Here is a 19828-nt window from a genome sequence, read left to right as displayed (position 1 = left end):
TGAACTACAGTGCCTTGCAAAAGTATTCACCCCCTTTGGCATTTTTCCTATTTTGTTGCCTTACAACCTGGAATTAAAATATATATTGTACTTTTTTTAAGTCACTTTAGTTAAGGAAACTATATTTGTCTTAAGGGTAGCTTTAACGTAGCTTAGCTTCTTTCAATGTGAAGTAATTGGTAGCTTGGTAAAATATATTTTCATAGTAGCTTCCCCAACACTAAGCTCAGTAATGTGTGTTTTTTTAAAAGACCACTGTCATTTTCTGTATATCAAATGCTCACTCACAAAGCTGTGACACCATTGTCTTCTCTACCTAGCTGTTTGAGTCTAGGAAGAAGCTGGATGAGGACGTGGGGACCCTGGAGTCTCTGGAGGAGGTGAAGAGGAAGCTACAGAAGGATCTGGAGTTGACCAGCCAGCGGCTGGAGGAGAAAGCCTCTGCCTTTGACAAGATGGAGAAAACCAAGACCCGCCTGCAGCAGGAGCTGGACGACCTCATGGTGGACCTGGACCACCAGAGGACCATTGTCTCCAACCTGGAGAAGAAGCAGAAGAAGTTTGACCAGGTATCATATCATCTTCATGTATCTCTATCTTTTCCTCTATCTTGCTTCCTTTTCTCCCTCCTCTCACCTTTGCTCATCTCCTTCTCTCCTCTCTGCAAAATAAAAGTAGACGTGCCATTAATGAAGAAATGGCTGAGTTTTTGTGATTTCTTGATTCCAATGATTGCCTTCGTTAACATAACTTACCAGTAAGACATTGCTTGCCATCCTTCTTCATCACTATCTTCTCCCTCTATATTAGCTCCTGGCTGAAGAGAAGACCATTTCTGCCCGCTATGCTGAGGAGCGTGACAAGGCCGAGGCTGAGGCCAGGGAGAAGGAGACCAAGGCTCTGTCTATGGCCCGGGCTCTGGACGAGGCCCTGGAGGCCAAGGAAGAGTTTGAGAGGCTCAACAAGCAGCTGAGGACTGAGATGGAGGACCTGATGAGCTCCAAGGACGACGTGGGCAAGAGTGTACGTAGTTTAAACCCCCCGTACAGGAGCTGAAGGTTCTCAAATACCTTATACAACCCAGTCCTAAGCCTTGCCTTGGCTCATCCAATAAGGATTGATAGAACCAAAATGTACAGGTTTTCGTATGTTTCTTCCAATATGGCCACCAATCCACCCAACACAGAATGAGTGAGAATGACTGTGTTACAGGAGCTGGTAGTGTTTCCTAAATGTTGTTGGAGACCGTACACACCATACATACAGAAGCCTTCTGTAAATTACTTTAAAATAACGCTGTCCACCCACCTCAGATTTTTGCTTTGAGTGAAAATTTGTTTGACTAATCCTATGGGATGGACTCCCATAGAAAGACCCAGAAAAGAGATGTTGCTGCTAATAGTCTCTCCACGTCCCCCTGTGTGTAGGTCCATGAGCTGGAGAAGTCGAAGCGCACCCTGGAGCAGCAGGTGGAGGAGATGAGGACCCAGCTGGAGGAGCTGGAGGACGAGCTGCAGGCCACAGAGGACGGCAAACTGCGTCTGGAGGTCAACATGCAGGCCATGAAGGCCCAGTTCGACAGGGACCTGCAGGCCAGAGACGAACAGAACGAGGAGAAGAAGAGGACGCTGGTCAAACAGGTACAGAGACGGGTACTCCTCTTTTTGGGGAGTAACATTCAGACCTCTAAGAGAAACTCAGCTGATTTAGCTAGGCCAACAGTTCGGAGAAAATAATCACCATGTTATTATATGGTCAAAACTTTAACTTATGGACTCATTGTGTACTTCCCATCCATCTTCACCCTAACTGTTATTGCATCCTATCAAGCTAGAACCCAAACTTCACTAGGTTTCATCACTTACTTGGTGTTTTCAACCCTCTATAATATCTTGTTGTCTGACCCAAGGTTCGTGAGATGGAGGCAGAGCTGGAGGATGAGAGGAAGCAGAGAGCCCTGGCCGTGGCAGCTAAGAAGAAGCTGGAGATGGACCTCAAGGACCTGGAGGGGCAAATAGAAGCATCCAACAAGGCCAGAGATGAAGCCATCAAACAGCTCAGAAAACTACAGGTTAGACTTCATACAGGATTTCTGTTTGCTTGTTCATTCTCAAGTTGTGCTGAGCTAAGGGCCTCCCGGGTGGCGCAGTGGTTAAGGGTGCTGTACTGCAGCGCCAGCTGTGCCATCAGAGTCCCTGGGTTCGTGCTCAGGCTCTGTCGTAACCGGCCGCGATCAGGAGGTCCGTGGGGCGACGCACAATTGGCCTAGTGTCGTCCGGGTTAGGGAGGGCTTGGTCGGTAGGGATGTCCTTGTCTCATTGCACACCAGCGACTCCTGTGGCGGGCCGGGCACAGTGAGCGCTAACCAAAGTTGCCAGGTGCACGGTGTACCCTCACGGTGTACCCTCCGACACATTGGTGCGGCTGGCTTCCAGGTTGGATGCGCGCTGTGTTAAGAAGCAGTACGGCTGGTTGGGTTGTGTATCGGAGGACGCATGACTTTCAACCTTCGTCTCTCGAGCCCGTACGGGAGTTGTAGTGATGAGACAAGATAGTAGCTACTACAACAATTGGATACCATGAAATTGGGGAGAAAAAAGGAGTAAAATTCAACCCCAAAAAACAAAACACATTTTTTTTTGTGCTGAGCTATTATGTAGTTTTATGCAGTTGAAGTCGGAAGTTTACATACACCTTAGCCAACTACATTTAAACTCGGTTTTTCACAATTCCTGACATTTAATCAGAGTAAAAAATTCACAAAACTATAGTTTGTTAACAAGATATTTGTGGGGTGGTTGAAAAACTAGTTTTAATGACTCCAACCTAAGTGTATGTAAACTTCCGATTTCAACTGTAGATTATAAATATTGTTGCAAAATTCTGGTAACTTTTCCAAAATTCCAAGAATCTTCCAACCAGGAATTCTGGGAATTTTGGGAAAGTTAGCAGAATTTTGCAACCCTACAAAGTCAATATTTTTTGCCTGATTAATTAGGAACTCCTGGTTGTCTGATCTTTGATAATCAGCATTATTTTTTACACCTGTATCCTTTTATCAATAAAATGGACTGGCAGCCTCTTCAGGTATGGTATCTGTGCTTGTCTGTCCACTGTGTAGTCAGCTTTAATGTATCCTAGATTAGAATATGTCCAGGACTACCAACGTCTGTATTTAGATGACATCCCTGATGCTCTAAACTCATGTGTAGCTTCCCCGCTGGCCTTACACTATTATATTCAGTATAACTACGGGGTTGGGGTCGGTTCTATTTCAATTCGGGAAGAAAAACTGAATTTCAAACATTTTCTCATAGGCTGCATTTACACAGGCAGCCCAATTATGGGCAACAGATTGATCTGATTGGTCAAAAAAACAATTAGTGGCAAACAATATCAGAATTGGGCTGCCTGTGTAAATGCTGCCATAGAGGAGGTTTGAGGAAAATCTAATTTGAAATGGACCCCTAACCCTGTACTGTTGCCCCAGACCAGTCTGACTCTTTGCCTTGCTGCTGCCCCCTGCAGGCCCAGATGAAGGACTACCAGAGGGAGCTGGAGGAGGCCAGAGCATCCCGTGATGAGATCTTTGCACAGTCTAAAGAGAACGAGAAGAAACTAAAGGGCCTGGAAGCTGAGATCCTACAGCTGCAGGAGGACCTGGCGGCTTCAGAGAGGGCCCGTAGACACGCTGAGCAGGAGAGAGACGAGCTGGCCGACGAGATCTCAAATAGCGCCTCTGGAAAGTGAGTAGCTACATTTAGCTGATTAATGTTCAAATTCAAGCATGATATTTTTACAGATTTAATGGTGCAATATGCAGAAATCGCTGGTTGCTAACATTGTAACAGTTCACCTAATTTCAGTTTCTGTGACAAAACAAGCAATGTATCATTGTACCATCTAAACCGCTATGAAATATATTTTCAATAACCCAAAATCTTGTATTTTCAGCTGTTTGAAGCTGGTGTACAAAACTCAAAGTAAAAGACGTAAAAACGAAACTTAAGAACGGGAAGCATAGAAATTGCACACATAGAACAGATCTACCGCTTCTTAGACTTGCTTTCAATGAGAATGACAGATCTATAACTCTAATTCCTATCTGAATTTGGTCAGGTCACCCAAAAAGTTACATACTGCTGCAGTTACATACTGCTGCTTTAAGTGGACCAGCAGCCTCCCCCCCCCTGATTTCTATGCTCTGTTCTGTACCAACCACATCACCGAATCATGAATTTGTTTGTGTCAGGTCGGCCCTGCTAGATGAGAAGAGGAGGCTTGAGGCCCGCATCTCGCAGCTGGAGGAGGAACTAGAAGAGGAACAGAGCAACATGGAGCTGCTCAACGACCGCTTCCGCAAGACCACCATGCAGGTACAGTACAACTCTGACATTGTCAAACACGTACACAGCTCATGAAGGTACAGAACAGATAAAACTCTCCTTAAACATCTCTTGATGTTTTGAGGAGGAGATCGGACAAGAGGAAAGTACTTTTGAAATTCATTCATACACAGAGACGATTCCTGGACCATAGAATGTAGTCTCTCTATGGTCTGGAGAGTAGCCTATAATAAACTGCACTAACAAGTAGCACACCAGACTATTTCCTGGGACCCACAACTAACGGTTTTATATAGAGATGGACAAAGAGTGACCCTCTCTCCCTTTATTCCCATTTCTCTTCCAAGGTGGACATCCTGAACACTGAGCTGGCTGGGGAGCGCAGTGCGGCCCAGAAGAGTGAGAATGCCCGTCAAGGAATGGAGAGGCAGAACAAGGAGCTGAAGGCCAAGCTGGGAGAGCTGGAGGGGGCAGTCAAGTCCAAGTTCAAGGCTGCCATCATCGCCCTGGAGGCCAAGATACTGCAGCTGGAGGAGCAACTGGAGCAGGAGGCCAAGTAAGAAGCCTTCTATATACTGTACTAAATAGACATCATAATGGGGGTCAGAGTTTAAAGATGGGAGGTTACCTAGAATTAAATGTAGGCTTCAATAGGTGGACTCTAGCTCATATACTCATTGTAATGATTTACCCATACTCAATAGACCGCTAGAGGTAGGAGTTTCGCCTAACCACAGATCTATAATCAGATTACAAACTACTCCAAATCTGGACCTTTAAAGGCCCAGTGCAGTCAAAAATGTGATCTTCCTGTGTTGTGTATATATATTTCCACACTAGGAGGTTGGAATAATACTGTGAAATTGTGAAAATTATGATAATGCCCTTTTAGTATAAAGACAGCTTGAAGTTTCAGCCCATTTTGGTGGGATGGAGTTTTTGCCTGCCTGGTATCATCACCATATGGTAAATTAGTTAATAGACCAATAAGAAAGAGTTTCTGCCAATAACAACAACAAAACAAGTTTGCCCCTGACAGTCCTAGCAAAATTCTTGCTTGAGAAATTGCTCTTTTCTAAGAAGCTATTTTGTTTTTGTTTTGACCATTTTAATTGAAAATAATCACAGTAAGGTACTTCATTGTTACCCAGAAATGATCTGATATTGAGATATATATGACTTCATTGGACCTTTAACAACAGGGAGTTGAAAACATACAGTACCGTTCAAACACACTACTTGCCTAGAGAGTTTTCAGCTATACTTTTGGTGGCTGTTTATTTACCACAACAGACAGATGCTGGCACTAAGACCACACTCAGTCAGCTGTATAAGGAAATAAGCAAACAGAAAACCACTTACCCAAAGGCGACGCTCCTAGTGGCCGGAGACATTAATGCAGTGAAACTTAAATCAGTTCTACCAAATTTCTATCAACATGTTAAATGTGCAACCAGAGGGAAAAAAATTAAAGATCACCTGTACTCCACAGAGACACGTACAAAGCTCTCCCTAGCCCTCCATTTGTTAAATCTGACCACAACTCTATCCTGATTCCTGCTTACAAGCACAAATTAAAGCAGGAAGTATCAGTGACTCAGTCTAAAAAAGTGGTCAGATGAAGCAGATGCTAAACTACAGGACTGTTTTGCTAGCACAGACTGGAACATGTTCCGGGATTCTTCCGATGGCATTAAGGAGTACACCTCATCAGTCACTGGCTTTATCAATAAGTGCATCGAGGATATCGTCCCCACAGTGCCTGTACGTACATACCCCAACCAGAAGCCATGGATTACAGGCAACATTCGCACTGAGCTAAAGGGTAGAGCTGCCGCTTTCAAGGTGCGGGACTCTAACCCGAAAGCTTACAAGAAGTCCTGCGACGAACCATCAAACAGGCAAAGCGTAAATACGGGGCTAAGATTGAATCATACCACACCGGCTCCGACGCTCGTCTTATGTGGCAGGGCTTGCAAACTATTACAGACTACAAAGGGAAGCACAGCCACGAGTTGCCCAGTGACACGACCTACCAGATGAGCTAAATCACTTCTATGCTCGCTTTGAGGCAAGCAACACTGAGGCATGCATGAGAGCATCAGCTGTTCCGGACGACTGTGTGATCACGCCGAAACAGGTTGACATACACAAGGCTGCGGGGCCAGACGGATTACCAGGACGTGTGCTCCGGGCATGTGCTGACCAACTGGCAAGTTGATTGAGTCTGTAATACCAACATGTTTCAAGCAGACCACCATAGTCCCTGTGCCTAAGAACACAAAGGAAACCTGCCTAAATGACTACAGACCCGTAGCACTCACTCACGCTTTGAAAGGCTGGTAATGGCTCACATCAACACCATTATCCCAGAAACCCTAGACCCACTCCAATTTGCATACCGCCCCAACAGATCCACAGATGATACAATCTCTATTGCATTCCACACTGCCCATTCCCACCTGGACAAAAGGAACGCTTATGTGAGAATGCTCAGCGTTCAACACCATAGTACCCTCAAAGCTCATCATTAAGCTAAGGATCCTGGGACTAAACACTCTCTCTACAACTGGATCCTGGACTTCCTGACGGGCCGCCCCCAGGTGGTGAGGGTAGATAGCAACACATCTGCCACGCTGATCCTCAACACTGGGTGCGTGCTCAATCCCCTCCTGTACTCCCTGTTCACCCACGACTGCATGGCCAGGCACAACTCCAACACCATCATTACGTTTGCAGACGACACAACACAGTGGAGTGATCACCGACAATGACGAGACAGCCTATAGTAATAAGGTCAGAGACCTGGCCGGGTGGTGCCAGAATAACAACCTATCCCTCAACGTAACCAAGACTAAGGAGATGATTGTGGACTACAGGAAAAGGAGGACCGGGCACGCCCCCATTCTCATCGACGGGGCTGTAGTGGAGCAGGTTGAGAGCTTCAAGTTCCTTGGTGTCCACATCAACAACAAACTAGAATGGTCTAAACACACCAAGACAGTCGTGAAGAGGGCACGGGAAAGCCTATTCCCCCTCAGGAAACTAAAAATATTTGGCATGGGTCCTGAGATCCTCAAAAGGTTCTACAGCTGCAACATCGAGAGCATCCTGACTGGTTGCATCACTGCCTGTACGACAATTGCTCGGCCTCTTACCGCTAGGCACTACAGAGGGTGGTGCGTACGGCCCAGTACATCACTGGGGCTAAACTGCCTGCCATCCAAGACCTCTACACCAGGCGGTGCCAGAGGAAGGCACTAAAAATTGTCAAAGACCCGAGCCACCCCAGTCATAAACTGTTCCCTCTACTACCACATAAAAAGCGGTACCAGAGTGCCAAGTCTAGGACAAAAAGGCTTCTCAACAGTTTTTACCCCCAAGCCATAAGACTCCTGAACAGGTAATCAAATGGCTACCCAGACTATTTGCATTGTTTCACTCTAAGGTTGTATTCGGCGCACGTGACGAATAAACTTTGATTTGATTTGAAAAGTTTGGGGTCACTTAGACATTTCCTTGCTGGTGTCCTTCAAACTTTTCTTTCGTCAAAGATTCCTCCATTTGCAGCAATTACAGACTTGCAGACCTTTGGCATTCCAGTTGTCAATTTGTTTCCTGAAGCACCTCCCACAACTTGGATTGGCTTGATGGGCACTTCTTAAGGTACCATACTGTCAAGCTGCTCCCACAACAGCTCAATAGGGTTGATATCCGGTGACTGTGCTCTGCCACTCCATTATAAAACAACATTATAGCATGACGTTGCAAAATGGAGTGATAGCCTTCCTTCTTCAAGATCTGTTTTACCCTGTACAAATCTCCCACTTTACCACCAACAAAGCACCCCCAGATCATCACATTGCCTCCCCATGCTTGACAGATGGCGTCAAGCACTCCTGCAGCATCTTTTCATTTTTTCTGCATCTCTCGAATGTTCTTCTTTGTGATCCGAACACCTCAAACTTAGATTTGTCTGTCCATAACACTTTTTTTCCAGTCTTCCTCTGTCCAGTGTCTGTGTTCTTTTTCCCCATCTTAATCTTTTATTTTTATTGGCCAGTCTGAGATATGGCTTTTTTTTGCAACTCTGCCTAGAAGGCCAGCATCCCAGACTTTCCTCTTCACTGTTGACGTTGAGACTGGTGTTTTGTGGGTACTATTTAATGAAGCTGCCAGTTGAGGACTTGTGAGTCGTCTCTTTCTCAAACTAGACACTCTAATGTACTTGTCCTCTTGCTCTGTTGTGCACCGGGGCCTCCCACTCCTCTTTCTATTTTGGTTAGAGCCCGTTTGCACTGTTCTGTGAAGGGAATAGTACACAGCGTTGTATGAGATCTTCAGTTTCTTGGCAATTTCTTGCATGGAATTGGGTTCGTTTCTCAGAACAAGAATAGACTGGCGAGTTTCAGAAGAAAGTTCTTTGTTTCTGGCCATTTTGAGGCTGTAATCTAACCCACAAATACTGATGCTCCAGGTACTCAATTAAAGAAGGCCGGTTTTATTGCTTCTTTAATCAAGACAACAGTTTTCAGCTGTGCTAACATAATTGCAAAAGGGTTTTCTAATGATCAATTAGCCTTTTAAAATTATAAACTTGGATTAGCTCATTGGAACACAGGAGTGATGGTTGCTGAGAATGGGTCTCTGTACGCCTATGTAGATATTCCATAAAAAATCTGCCGTTTCCATCTACAATAGTCATTTACAACATGAACAATGTCTACACTGTATTTCTGATCAATTTGAGGTTATTTAATGGACAAAAAATGAGCTTTTCTTTCAAAAACAAGGAAATGTCTAAGTGACCCCAAACTTTTGAATGGTAGTGTATGAGGTTGCCTAATGTGTAGTCTTTCACTACATCCTGATGCAAATGTATGTCCCCATTAGATATGAGTCAGTCAGGGTGACACTATTTACACACTTTCCCATTATCACTCTTTTTCCTCTCAGGGAGAGGGCAGCAGCCAATAAGATCGTCCGACGCACGGAGAAGAAGCTGAAAGAGGTGGTGATTCAGGTGGAGGACGAGCGTCGCCATGCCGACCAGTACAAAGAACAGGTGAGTGGACGTTTTGGGTCCACAGTGAACTTGAAACAGTCTGTTCTGACATTTAGAAGGGATGAGTTAAAGGCCATGGATGCCAGGTTAGCTACTAATTCACTATAATCAGTGTCTCTGTGTCATCTGTGCTGAAGCTCTCTCTCTCTCTCTCCTATTCCCACCCACGCTCTTCTGTAGCTTTGGTTCTCTCTCTCTCTCTCTCTCTCTCTCTCTCTCCTATTCCCACCCACGCTCTTCTGTAGCTTTGGTTCTCTCTCTCTCCTATTCCCACCCACGCTCTTCTGTAGCTTTGGTTCTCTCTCTCTCTTATTCCCACCCACTCTCTTCAGTAGTTTTGTTTCTCTCTCAATTCTTCTGTCTGTCCCAAACTTTTGTCTTCAAACTTCAATTTCCATCCTTGTTTTTCCAATTTCTATCCCACCTTTTGTCTATCTCCCCCTCTTCTCCATATCTCTCTTTCTTGCTCTCTCGCTCTCTGTGTTTTAATCTTGAATTGGCCCATGAATTTGCTATGTAAATACATTGAATTGTGCCAATAAAATTATAAATCTCCCCCTGTCAGTTGGAGAAGGCCAACTCTCGTATGAAGCAGCTGAAGCGTCAGCTGGAGGAGGCTGAGGAGGAGGCTACCAGAGCCAACGCCTCCCGTAGGAAACTACAGAGGGAGCTGGACGACGCCACCGAGGCCAGCGAGGGCCTGACCCGCGAAGTCAACACACTCAAGAACCGCCTCAGGTACAGCCTCTCACAGTCTCTCACTTCACATAGTTATTTATGCCCATCGGCGTTCCCTCTGCCAGTTTCTTTAAAACAAAGAAGACATTCATTGTTATCATTTCCTGTGCATGTTCATCAACACTCCTACAGATGCAACAGGACACACACACTGTCATAGATCTGTGGGTGTGATAAATGACCATGTATGTATTTGCCTGTTCTCCTCAGGCGTGGAGGCCCCATCAGCTTCTCGTCTAGCCGTTCAGGCCGCAGCCGGCAGCTCCAGATCGACGGAACCTCCGTGGACAATTCTGACGACGATGCCGACAGCCGCGCCAGCGACCACAACGACACGCAAGCCTCCAACCAGACCGAATAGACGCTCCCTGCTAATCCTACCAACCCTATCGATTAGCCAGCCTGGCAGCATGGTGACTACAACACCTCAGCCTCTCCATCTGTCCCTGTCCACGAGTCAACAGCAGGGAGAACCAGGGTCCTGTTCATTAGGAACCAAAACAGAAGAAAACAGTCCGAAACAGGGAAGGACTACCTGGATTTGACTAATAAGAACCACTCGTTTTCATTTTCCGTTGAAAGATGCTTTCAAACGTTTTGCTACGGTGTGTTCTAATGAATACGACCTAGACCACCCCACCCCCCAGAAATGCTCCCTACCTAAGGATGACGAAACAATTACTCCCACTTGAGCGGCTTACTCTGCCTTACTCTAACGTTACTCTAACAATATTCCTACTCTACTCTAGCTAGCTGCTCGGCCCGGCGAGTGTCCCAACGATCTTAATATAGTCCTCCCTAGGCGTGGAATTATGTGCTCCACTTAAATGAATATGTAAACTTATGTACAAGTGATTTTTACTTATGAACTATGCGTGTGTGCACATGTGAGTATGTAAGGTATGTGTATGCCCCTGAACGCCAAACTGCAAGGAAAGGAGCGAAACTAGGAAACGTTCACTTTTGTCATCCTCCTCCCACACAAAACAAAACATTGTCTTGTAATACAAGTGTGTCACCAAATGTAAAGCCATCATCTCTCCCCTGGCTTAAAGCAGGCCTAACAAAACTCTGTCCTCTCCGATGATAGTCCAATTCAACAATAGGTCAGAGGTCAATGGACTGCCTCCGCTTCCCTCATTGCATGAGTCTCTTCCTGATGTACAGACTATTGTTCCGCTTCTAAACACTACAATGAAACAAGATGGTGGATTCACACAGTCTGACCTGTTCTGGGAGAAAAAAGTGGAACGGAAAGGATGTTTTAACTGTGAAAAGCTTTTCTCCACTTGCCACAGCATCTCGTCACAACACTTTAAAAACAATTGGTAACTGACTTCTTATAACAATCGCATAGGTCATGATTGACGTTTTTTGTTGTTGTATTTTGACTAATTGGAACACTATTTTTCCTGTTGTTCAGGAAGAAGGGTTGAAGGCAGTGAAGCGTGGTAGATAGAGTGGCTTAGATAGATGGTCGCTGGCGTACGTATCACAGAGAATCGCTGGAAACTGCACATAACTGCACAATGAGTGTTCATATGCCCCTGTAACTGGAGCCAGGAAACCCCAAGCTTCTCTCATGAGTGGTCCCATGATGTACAATACAGCCTCTTAGTCCAACACGAATGATGAGAGCTTCGATTGAACGTGTAGTTTGGCTAGCTAAAGCCTACTTCTCAGAGCAAGGGAGACTGCCATCTCACTTTGTTTGTGCCATGGTTTGGTAGCAAAGTAGGACCCCCAACTCTCTCTTATAATATGTTGACACACCAACTACCAAGCATTTAGTATTCCTAGATATAACAGCCTTCTATTGGGGATAGCATCTCAAAGTTCTAAAACTATTAAGCCACTCTTAAAGTCCCAGAAGGTCCATATCCATCAGCACTCTCTATTGTTCCTTTGGCATCTCTGTTCAGTATAAAAGAGGGTAATGTATGGAAACTGCCACTTTCATTTGACTTTTACGCCAATGTTAGCTCAGCTGTAATGACATGTTTCTTTAAAGTGCCTTAGACACTAGATAAGAACATTAGTGGGTAATGCACAGTGAGCACCTGTATTAAACAGAAAGATGTGTAGGTGTACACCTGTATTAAACAGAAAGATGTGTAGGTGTACACCTGTATTAAACAGAAAGATGTGTAGGTGTACACCTGTATTAAACAGAAAGATGTGTAGGTGAGCACCTGTATTAAACAGAAAGATGTGTAGGTGTACACCTGTATTAAACAGAAAGATGTGTAGGTGAGCACCTGTATTAAACAGAAAGATGTGTAGGTGTACACCTGTATTAAACAGAAAGATGTGTAGGTGAGCACCTGTATTAAACAGAAAGATGTGTAGGTGTACACCTGTATTAAACAGAAAGACGTGTAGGTGTGCACCTGTATTAAACAGAAAGACGTGTAAGTGTACACCTGTATTAAACAGAAAGACGTGTAGGTGAGCACCTGTATTAAACAGAAAGACGTGTAAGTGTGCACCTGTATTAAACAGAAAGACGTGTAAGTGTACACCTGTATTAAACAGAAAGATGTGTAGGTGAGCACCTGTATTAAACAGAAAGATGTGTAGGTGTACACCTGTATTAAACAGAAAGACGTGTAGGTGTACACCTGTATTAAACAGAAAGACGTGTAGGTGTACACCTGTATTAAACAGAAAGACGTGTAAGTGTACACCTGTATTAAACAGAAAGACGTGTAGGTGTGCACCTGTATTAAACAGAAAGACGTGTAGGTGAGCACCTGTATTAAAAAGAAAGATGTGTAAGTGTGCACCTGTATTAAACAGAAAGACGTGTAGGTGTACACCTGTATTAAACAGAAAGACGTGTAGGTGTACACCTGTATTAAACAGAAAGACGTGTAGGTGAGCACCTGTATTAAACAGAAAGACGTGTAGGTGAGCACCTGTATTAAACAGAAAGACGTGTAAGTGTGCACCTGTATTAAACAGAAAGATGTGTAAGTGTGCACCTGTATTAAACAGAAAGACGTGTAGGTGTACACCTGTATTAAACAGAAAGACATGTAGGTGTACACCTGTATTAAACAGAAAGACGTGTAGGTGTACACCTGTATTAAACAGAAAGACGTGTAGGTGTACACCTGTATTAAACAGAAAGACGTGTAGGTGTACACCTGTATTAAACAGAAAGACGTGTAGGTGTACACCTGTATTAAACAGAAAGACATGTAGGTGTACACCTGTATTAAACAGAAAGACGTGTAGGTGTACACCTGTATTAAACAGAAAGACATGTAGGTGTACACCTGTATTAAACAGAAAGACATGTAGGTGTACACCTGTATTAAACAGAAAGACATGTAGGTGTACACCTGTATTAAACAGAAAGACGTGTAGGTGTGCTGTACGTGTTACATAAAAACCTAAAGAGGCAAACCTGGTGAACGGAAAACAAACACTTATTTTTCTTCTTCTTTGTCTTGTGTATTTTTGCTGATGTTTCATATCATACCCAGTGTGCACCTCCTCTCCCGTTCATATACCTGTAGCAATGTCTCCATAGGTAGTGCGTGTGTGGGTCAGAAATCAGTGTTACTATTAACTATGTGAGATGTGGAGCCTTTTGCTCCCCCTTCAAGAGCAGAATGTGATTTCATTTGGTGAAAAGCTTTAACATCCATGATGTAGTTTTACTTGTGTTTGTATTATTATTCTCAGACTGGCTGTTGACGACCAGGCTTTCATTACAACTGCAAATACACCCCCACCCCCCATTTTATTTCTTGTTTGCCTCCTGTATTTCTAGACTACAGAGATTTTTTTTGTAAAAGAAAATAAAGCATATTCATTGTATAAATAATATGATTCCAGTTTGTCCTGAGCAGAGGAACCCCTAGAGACTTTCAATTCAGTCAAGCATGTTTCTCTCCCCAAATTGGAGAGCACAGTGGGTAGCTACACCTGAAGGGCATGGACATATATGATGGGTTGTTTTAGGGAAGTGGTCTAAATTCAGTAAGGGGTTGGGAATAGTTAGAAAACAAAAGCTGCTCTGTGATTTGAACCAGGGACCTGCTTCAGATGGCAACCCAAATGTTATACTCTCCACCAGCTGTGGGGCAACATCATTGGCGTAGCCAGAAACTTGTCAGGTGGGCCTGCATCAATTTGGGTAGCTAACTTCCTGAAATTTTGCCATCGGGCAGAGGAAAATGGGCTGTTGAATAGCTCATCTCATGCTATTGTACAGATTTTGCCATTTTGTTAGTTATTTTTGGCAACCCATCCAGTGAGAGTGAATGTCAATCCAGGTAATCTGTTCTGTTATATTGAATCAAATCTGACTAACCCAATGCACTGCTTGCTATGAATTCTATCTGTTGGTATTTGCATATTTAGGTAAAAAGACTATGTCCTGTTTGGAACATTTGACAAGAGCAGATTTCTTTTGTTGTTGCTCAATCTGAGTGGGTGCCCTGGGCAGGTGAGCGGAAGGGCTCTACCACATGGCTTTCACCCGTCCAGTCATTTCTAATCAGTTACTTTAAGGGAAGAACAAAGGATGCACTTTTTAAAGAATCCAAACCGGGCCAAGAACTGGGAAAACTCCAGAGCCTTCCACAAAGCTAGGGTCTGTTGTTACCTGGGAAACACCGGCATGGGTGAGAAAGGTCAAAGAGCAACACGTGTAATGATGTAATTTGACAGTAAGGGCTCGATTCGATCCGGGATATAGCGTGATTGAGTTTTAAAGGCAATGTCTACGCATTTGCAGGAGACTGCATTCACAGTAAACGCTGGTGACATCCACTCAATAGGAAATTACCTTTACATTTCAACCGCATTGTGGCACGGATCTTAAACCTTATGGATTGATTCGAGCTCTGACCTTTCCAGGGTACAGAAAGTGAACACGAATGTTGACATAATTGAGGGACTGTACAAAACATGGACTTATGACAAACGTATGAAATGTTTTTATTGCCACGTCTTAAGGCTCCCGAGTGCCTCGTCGTTTCACTTGTGGCTCCCGAATGGCGCAGCAGTCTAAGGCACTGCATCTCAGTGCAAGAGGTGTCACTACAGTCCCTGGTTCAAATCCAGGCTGTATCACATCAGGCAGTGATGGGAGTCCCATAGGGTGGCTCACAATTGGCTCAGCGTCGTCCGGATTTGGCTGGGGTAGGTCATCATTGTAAATAAGAATTTGTTCCTAACTGGCTACTGGCTTGCCTAACTGCAGAACTGGCTTACCTAGTTAAAGAAAGGCTATATAAATAAAGAGCGTTTTAGTTTGCGTGCTAGAAATGTTAAGGTAAATTCCATTTGAGCTGAGAAAAATCGGAAATTACCTCTAACACGGAACCCAAACCGGCTGCGCGCGTGCGCTATCGTGCATACCCCCCCACACCAAACGCGATTACGACAGCAGGTTAAAATATCAAAACAAACTCTGAACCAATGACATTAATTTGGATGACAGGTCGAAAAGCATTAACATGTATGGCAATTTAGCTTGCACTTGCTAGGTAACGTTAATTTGTCCTATTAAGCTAGCTTGCTGTTGCTAGCTAATTTGTTAACATAAAAACATTGAGTTATTTTACCTGAAATGCACAAGGACCTCTACTCTGACAATTAATCCACACATAAAACGGCCAACCGAATCGTTTCTAGTCATCTCTCCTCCTTCCAGACCCTTTCATAGTTTAATTTATATGGTGATCCATCTAAACTTTCATTGTATTACCACGACTACCGGCAAAACAGTTCGTCTTTCAATCACCTACTTCTGCAAACCAATGAGGAGATGGGAGGCAAGACTTGCAGCGCGATCTGCTTCAAAAATATGAATGAGTTCTATTTTAGACCTTGGCGTCGCAGACGCTCGTTGGCGCGCGCGAGCAGTGTGGGTGCAATAATTGAATAACATGGATTTCTACATTTATTTTGCGACGCTCGCGCACGCGACGTGTCCGGTCTGGTCAGCATGTTAAGGCGGGAACATTGTCTTTAAAATCCGACATACAGATAGAGCCCTTACTTCCTTTAACAGATGTCGCGATAGCGTAGTTTTGCCCTACCTTCAGGACTTCCTTTTTAAAGACAGCTGTCACAATGGAGGACGGAAGAAAGAGAGCACAAAGAAATGACTCAGTCCCTATTGAAAACAAACTGTATTTTATTCCATAAATCGACACACAAAAATAATCTACAAAAGAGACCGAATTAAGTAACCAGTTAACATGAAATGTAATCTTTACCCGCCCCAAAAGCACAAAAGCTTTAAAATGTCACCTCCTGCTCGTCACAGAAAGAAACAACTTTTCACCATGACATCCTGACAGACCAGACGGACAACACTCACGGGTACATTTCAAAGAGAATGTTGATAAGAACACACGCACACTGACCAAGGCACCCCATCTACATGCTAGGAAACTCATCTTTGGCGCCATCCTTGGTGCAGTTGGTCGACATTCATACTGACATTGGAAGGAGGGATGAAGGATGATAAGAGATGGACAGAGGCAAGAAAGCCAGAGGTCCCTCCCCTGACTTTCTCCCCCAATGGGTTTTGAGAAGACTAGGAGAGAGGAAGTGAGGAGTATGCTATTGAGATCTTCCCAGATATAGGAAGAGAGTAAGGAAGAACAATTTCTAGAGGTATTCAGCAGGTGAGAAGGGAGAGTTCTTTAGATGAGAAAAAGGACTCAGACATACATACACACAAACATTCGCAACTTCCAAAAATACATTGACAGCTGAGTAAGAGGTTGAAAGCCAAGCGACGACTTGCACTTTTGCATTGAAGCATTTATAGTCCTGCATAGTTCTTTAATGAAACTTACAAACTAAGGCGTTTTGTCATATTGAGTTGAGTGTTTTGAGTTGATAGTTTTTTTTACAAAGTTAATTAATTACAATTAAAAAAAAAAAGTTCAAGTAGGCTACAATCTGGCATCTCTGTCCCCTCTCTCATGCTCCACTCCTCTTTCCAAAAGAGTCTAGCTTGTACAGTTCAAGTTTTTCTCCAGAAAAGGTCCAGTGTGATTATACAGCACCAAAGACACGCTGAGCAAGAGAGGGGAATACTCACTCTCTCAAACACACACAACAGAGAAAAGGGGGTATGCAATTTGCACACACACAGCACAGACTGACCTGGAAAGAAAATACAATATATGTAGGTTGTGTACACACACACACACACACACACACACACAATCTCACCGGGCACACTCATACCTCTAAATATTTTTTTTATCCCTGTGTAAATTACAAATAATTTATCCATTTTTATATTAGCTATACTACCTTAACAGTCAGTTGTGGGGAGCAGAGGCGACTTAAAAACACTATGGACACGCCATCTCACATCGGAGACAAGTTAACAACTACCTTCCTCAGACAGTCAAGACAACGACCAAAAAATAATTTATACTCAAATCTGCTTTAGACGAGAAAAAATAAAAACAGACTTAAATTCTAATTAAATTACTTAGCTAACAGCGTGCTCCCTCTCCTGGGTGGTTTTCATTACATAACGGACACACTGGTAGCGTTTGCAGGTCGAGAGTACTTTGCACTTCTGAACAGAGTGCCAGCCATAATTTGCAAACTGATTCTACATGTAGAATCGAGCGAAAATGTCAGCAATCAAACCCTCACCGGTGGGGTGGTCCGTGAAACAGACCGCGCCAAACGAACGGCAAATAGATCGACATTCGTTGCGGTATGTGCACAACATAGCAAAACTATTTTTAAACGAAAACCAGGGTTCAGGCAGTCCTTCCTTGTTTCTGTATTTGTTTTTCTACGTTTGGAGCCTAATGAATACGACCCTGTCCTCATTCCACAGTGATAAAGGTCGGTCATGTAAACATGTTGACAAGAAAATAATTGTAAGAAATAAAAATCATTATCATTCACCGCAGGTCCATTTTATACCCCGTAATCATAAAAATACAGTTAAATTAAATTCATAAATCGTCATGGTGAGGGGTAATCGATTCTTCAGGTCCATATTGAGGGAAGAAGGCTCCTCTCCCCGGTATTATTACATCATTGTGTCCATCTGTCCAATCAAAGTGATCCTAGTGGACATCTCGATGTCACTCTCTGTCCCCGTCTCTATTGGTCAGTGGGATTTCCTCTTCATGTCGCCACCCTGGCTTTGGTTCGCATCTGAGGGGGGGGGGGTTAAAATAATTTGTTACATCATGTGTAAATACATGATGCAGAAAAATACTGAACACACAGGGAGGAGATGCTTCATCGACAGACAAGACACGTGCTTCTAGTGTTAACTTAGTCATGCAGTAATACGGGCATGCAGATCACCGCTAACATTGAAGCAGGCAGACAGGTTGGGAAAGAAGAATTTACAGCCAAACGGTGAGTGAGCGATATCAACATGACGCAGGGAATGACAACACAAATGGAAGAAGGGAAGAGGAGGAGGGAGGTAGAGGAGGAGGGAGGTAGAGGAGGAGGGAGGTAAGGGAGGAGGGAGGTAAGGGAGGAGGGAGGTAAGGGAGGAGGTGTGAAGTTTACCTGAGAAAGCAAGCTGCAAGTGAGGAGGTAGAGCAGCCTGTGACCCTGACTGGAGACTCTTATACAGATCTGAGGAGAGATGGAGGGAGGGATGGACAGACAAGAGGAAGAAAGAGTGAGGAGGTTAAAAAAAAGGGAAGAATGAAGAGGGGGAAGGGGTTGAGGAGAATAAAGGTGAGAAAAGGAACATTAAAAGATGAAAGTAGAATTTGAGTAAAAGATAAAAATCAGAAAGTGAGGTTCAGATAATGGGGAGGATGGATGGATGGACGGTGGGGGAGAAGGAGTGAAGGATTGGATGAGAAAACGAGACGGGCGGGGCAAGAGGGTTACAGTGAGAAACCTTTAGCATAGGCACATTAGAGCTGATTGTACTTCAGTGTGGATCCACAGCACACACACACTGCACACCACAACACTGACCATGAGTAACACAAACTAAGACTAGATGAATCTAAAGGGACCACAAATAAATCTAGCTGTGGCTCCATTTATTTTGCCATCGTAATAAACACTGATTTTCTTTGTCATTTGATCAAATTCATCCGATAAAATAACTTACTACTTCATTAGTATGACATGTAAAGACTTTTACCACATCATGATGTACAGTACAGACTTTCTCAGTGGTATTAAGAGCCCTAAAAGTTTTACTGAATCGTAGAGAACAAATGCTATATTTTTGCTCCTATAAATTTGCATGCCCGGTGCTTTGAAAGATCACAGTCTTGTGGAGCCACTGCCAGTTGGGCACCGGTTGCCAATTACTCACCCATTAAGTCGCTCTGTGAGAGGCTGTATCCTGAGTTGGCGCCCGTGCCCAGGCCGCTGACCCCCGGGGCACCAGGAGGAGTGAAGTTGAGCAGCGAGGGGAACTGGAAGGGCAGTGAGACAGGCACTAGCCCCCCCAGCATCCCAAAGCCAAGTGGCCCGCCCAGGAGGGGACTACCAGCTGACACCTAGGGGGAAGGGGGAGGGAGAAAGAGAAAAGGGATCAGGTGACTCAACTTGGTGACATAAAGTGCCTGACACAATCTCTTCCTTTCTTTTCTGTTCTGACGACGTGGCCAAACCTTTGAAGAACAGACTCAAAACTCAAGCGAGAAAAATGCAGTCAGTATGTAAGAGGTGCTTCTCTTGATCCTGT

At 44.1% G+C, this 19828-nt stretch overlaps 2 protein-coding genes across 37 annotated transcripts in view; one reads left to right on the top strand and one right to left on the bottom strand.

Moving 5' to 3' along the window:
- LOC118365701 (myosin-10-like) overlaps positions 1-13891 on the top strand; it is a 94353-nt gene extending 80462 nt beyond the window's left edge. For 5 of the 36 annotated variants that reach the window (XM_052490347.1, XM_052490344.1, XM_052490346.1 and 2 more), the window contains 10 exons: positions 321-569; positions 811-1023; positions 1428-1640; positions 1910-2071; positions 3529-3746; positions 4253-4376; positions 4694-4902; positions 9303-9411; positions 9977-10149; positions 10360-13891. In XM_052490347.1, coding sequence (XP_052346307.1) covers positions 321-569; positions 811-1023; positions 1428-1640; positions 1910-2071; positions 3529-3746; positions 4253-4376; positions 4694-4902; positions 9303-9411; positions 9977-10149; positions 10360-10510 — 1821 coding nt within the window. In that variant the 3' untranslated portion in view covers positions 10511-13891. The remainder of the gene's footprint in view (positions 1-320; positions 570-810; positions 1024-1427; positions 1641-1909; positions 2072-3528; positions 3747-4252; positions 4377-4693; positions 4903-9302; positions 9412-9976; positions 10150-10359) is intronic. The other 31 variants (XR_008088357.1, XR_008088354.1, XR_008088340.1 and 28 more) reach the window with 31 other exon arrangements.
- Positions 13892-16288: 2397 nt separating this feature from the next.
- The window catches only part of LOC118365700 (ubinuclein-2), a 19836-nt gene continuing 16296 nt past the window's right edge, over positions 16289-19828 (bottom strand). The window contains 3 exon segments of the mRNA XM_052490342.1: positions 16289-18312; positions 18682-18750; positions 19454-19640. Of these exon segments, the coding sequence (XP_052346302.1) occupies positions 18266-18312; positions 18682-18750; positions 19454-19640 (303 nt within the window). The 3' untranslated portion in view covers positions 16289-18265.

Source organism: Oncorhynchus keta, chromosome 32 (assembly GCF_023373465.1).
Source record: "Oncorhynchus keta strain PuntledgeMale-10-30-2019 chromosome 32, Oket_V2, whole genome shotgun sequence".
In the NCBI taxonomy this organism is placed as follows: domain Eukaryota; kingdom Metazoa; phylum Chordata; class Actinopteri; order Salmoniformes; family Salmonidae; genus Oncorhynchus; species Oncorhynchus keta.
Note: the sequence above shows the minus strand (reverse complement) of the source record. Positions and strands in the feature narration are given on the sequence as shown.